We start from the raw sequence: 3,098 nt of genomic DNA, 5'->3' as shown, positions 1-3,098 counted from the left end.
GACTCGATGATCTTAGAGGTCTTTTCCAACCTTAATGATTCTATGATTCTATTTATTCAGAAGAAACAATACTGAATTTCTCAGCTTTGATAAACACTAAAGAAAAGAGGTCCTAATGTCCTTGTCCCCCAGGTACATGGATTCTATGTCTGGGAACAAAGTTTAGTCATCATACTTGCGTATTTGGTGCAAGTGCATCTCCATGAGTGTCACTGCCAAGAATTAACAACTTAAAGATTGGGAAGTCACTAATTGCATGGCAATAAACTTAGGCTATCAGTGAGTAAATTCAGATATAACACTGATATAAAGGTGATGCTGCTGAAAGGGTTGCTAATATATATCCTCGGTGCCTGGCAAAAAATGTTTTCTTTTAATAGTTTTCTTTACTTAACAGTTACTCATTTCAACATGTCCCCCTCTGTGTATGTTCTGCTTTGGTGTAGTGCAAAGGAAATTTATTCCTTTGACACAGTTATTCTTGTAATGGTTATTCATTTAAGAGAGTTTTGCTGTGTGAATGTACATTTTAGTTTGGTGCAAAAGAAATTCATCGTTTTGACAGTTTTATTCTTTTAACGTTTATTCATTTAAATAGGGCTTCAGTCTGCAAAGCTGTTAACAAGAAAACTCTAGAAAGAGGAAACTGCTGGTTAAATAAGTCCATCACGTTGGATGTTTCAAAGGAGTACAGCATACTCTCTTATCACTAATGTGGCACCTACATAGAAACTTAATTTATCTTTATAACTTGACTAAAAAATATCTTAGGCAAGAGAAAAATGGGTGTGAAACAAGGTTTAAATATGCTACATTAGAGATGGCAACATAATTTTTGCATGTTAATTAACTGGCAGATGATTTTTCATCTGCATCTTTTCACTGTAGAACATTCATCCCAGTGTTACACACTGATTGGTTTAAAAAAAAAAATAAAAACAGAGGGCAATTCCTCACCATTCAGTATTGTATAACTCTGTTTCTGAAAGGAAAATATGGGTAGTTTTTTGCCATGTAAAGATTAGGTCTTAGCGGAAGGAAGGAAGGAAGGAAGGAAGGAAGGAAGGAAGGAAGGAAGGAAGGAAGGAAGGAAGGGAGTCGAAGGCATCATGTTTGCCAGATGAACCCAGCTTTATTGGAGAGAGATGTTTCACACATTAGAAATGTCCCCTTATCAGTCTGGTAAGAACCACAGATAAAAGGGCTCTTACCTCATTTCCAACAGTGTAAATCAGAAGAAATTCATAAGCTTTGTGGGTTTGCATCATTTATGAGAAAAAACAAAATTGTTATGTTTTCTAAAGGGGAGTACAGAGTTCAAAAAGACACTACACAAACGAATTCTGAAATTTTATGTGAACTTCCAGGATCTAATAAAAACTGCACTTTCCTTGAACTTAATCTGTTAATGATCAACACGGGAAATAGAGAGGGCTGTGTACATTTATTTAAATGTATTTTTCTTTGTATAGTTCAAAGGCACAGTGCTACTCAATAAATAAGCTAAACAGCATGCAATAAGGCCTTAACAGTTAATGCCTCACAGTACATTTCTACCAATGACCTATATACTGCTGTAAGGAAGAAAAGAGAAAGGTTATATCTTAGGACATATTTGATCGAATAAAGAATGCAAGTGTTACCTGCTCACAGTAAATAAACTCAAGATATTAGTCATTTTAGGAGCTTCATTAGAGGTACTAAGTAAGATAAAAGAAATTATACAATTCCGATGGAACAATTAAGATTTCTGAAGTTTTACAAAATATGATAACCCAATTCACACTGATGATGATAGTTATAATTTCTTTTAAAGAATTTCATCAGCTGCTCATATGTGCTTTTAAAGCCATAATGGTGGTCTCAGTTGTTACAGAACTGTGGGTAGTACTGCTTCTAGCATTTTTCAAGAAATTATAAGGGGTGTTTAAGGATGGTTACTTTAAAATTTCTAAAAATTTACTCCCTGGTAAAGCATACAAGAATAGATTGACAAGAACTGAAACATACTAAATCACTAATGACCTGGGAAATAGTAGAAAAATATTATTTATGTGCTAAGATTTTACCTGAAGTCTGAAATATGTCAGGTTCCCTGGCATTTGATTTTGAGTTGTCTGTTTGAAAAATACAAACGTTAACAAGATAATTCCTTTTTTATCTCTTAGATGAGCTGTACATTGAAATTTTGACTAATCTGCAGAAGACATAGTGCTTAAGCAGCTTTTTCATCCAATATTATTTTTCTTCTCAGCTTATGCTTTGTTTGAGTTTACCAGCTTGACTGTGAAATTCTCTGAAATGAAACTTGAACAAATTTTGTTTACCACAGAGTGCTATGTTTGTTATTTCTGTTCTGATTTAACAGCCTCATGTCTTCTGCAGCAACTTATTACTATGGGGAAATCTTCAATAACTTGGACATTCTGTTTTGGTTTGTTTTGTTTTTTTCCTTTTTGCTCACAGTTCCAAAGACACCTCCAGCTAATGTAAGTGGAAGAAGTGGAAGGCGACATGAATTAGTAATAGCATGGGAGGTAAGGGACTTTTCTGATTAAAGGTTTTGTTTCATGTTTACTTCTTTGAGGGCAAAGTAAAGAGTACTGTACTGGGGTTTCCTTACAGCAAATCTTGGCAAGATATGAACACAAAATACCATTCTTTAAATCTGTTCTAACGTTTCAAGGTAATGTGCATTTTCATGTGGTTTGAGTAGAGGGCATTATGGTGAACCTAACCCACCTAGCAGCAGCTACAAAGTTGTGCTAATTCATCAGTCTTTTCTTCCTGATCTACTGCTTGGGTTGATTTGACTTTTCTGGATCTTATGTAAATGCTACACCAGATGAAAGAGTAGCTAAGGGAAGAGAAGGAAAGCCTTGTAACTTTTTTTAATCATAAATTAAGAAAGAATTATTTTTTAAAGTATTTCATAAAAATATAAAACTAAAGACCTGAAATATATTTTGAGGAAATATTTGTGATGCAAGATGCAACACAAACATATGACCATGCCAGTGGGCAGTGGGAGGAGTGGGAGTTGCTTTCTCTGCTAATCATAAGTAACACAGTAGAACAGAGACATTTCTTGAGGAGTT

At 34.5% G+C, this 3,098-nt stretch overlaps 1 protein-coding gene across 1 annotated transcript in view; it reads left to right on the top strand.

Annotated features, from left to right (window-relative positions):
* Positions 1 to 3,098, top strand: part of CNTN5 (contactin 5) — a 296,554-nt gene that overhangs the window by 265,691 nt on the left and 27,765 nt on the right. The window contains exon 17 of the mRNA XM_009272287.1: positions 2,467 to 2,537. Within this exon, the coding sequence (XP_009270562.1) occupies positions 2,467 to 2,537 (71 nt within the window). The remainder of the gene's footprint in view (positions 1 to 2,466; positions 2,538 to 3,098) is intronic.

Source organism: Aptenodytes forsteri, unplaced genomic scaffold (genome assembly GCF_000699145.1).
Source record: "Aptenodytes forsteri isolate BGI_AS27 unplaced genomic scaffold, ASM69914v1 Scaffold350, whole genome shotgun sequence".
NCBI classification, from domain to species: domain Eukaryota; kingdom Metazoa; phylum Chordata; class Aves; order Sphenisciformes; family Spheniscidae; genus Aptenodytes; species Aptenodytes forsteri.
This window is presented reverse-complemented; position numbering and strand designations above follow the sequence as displayed.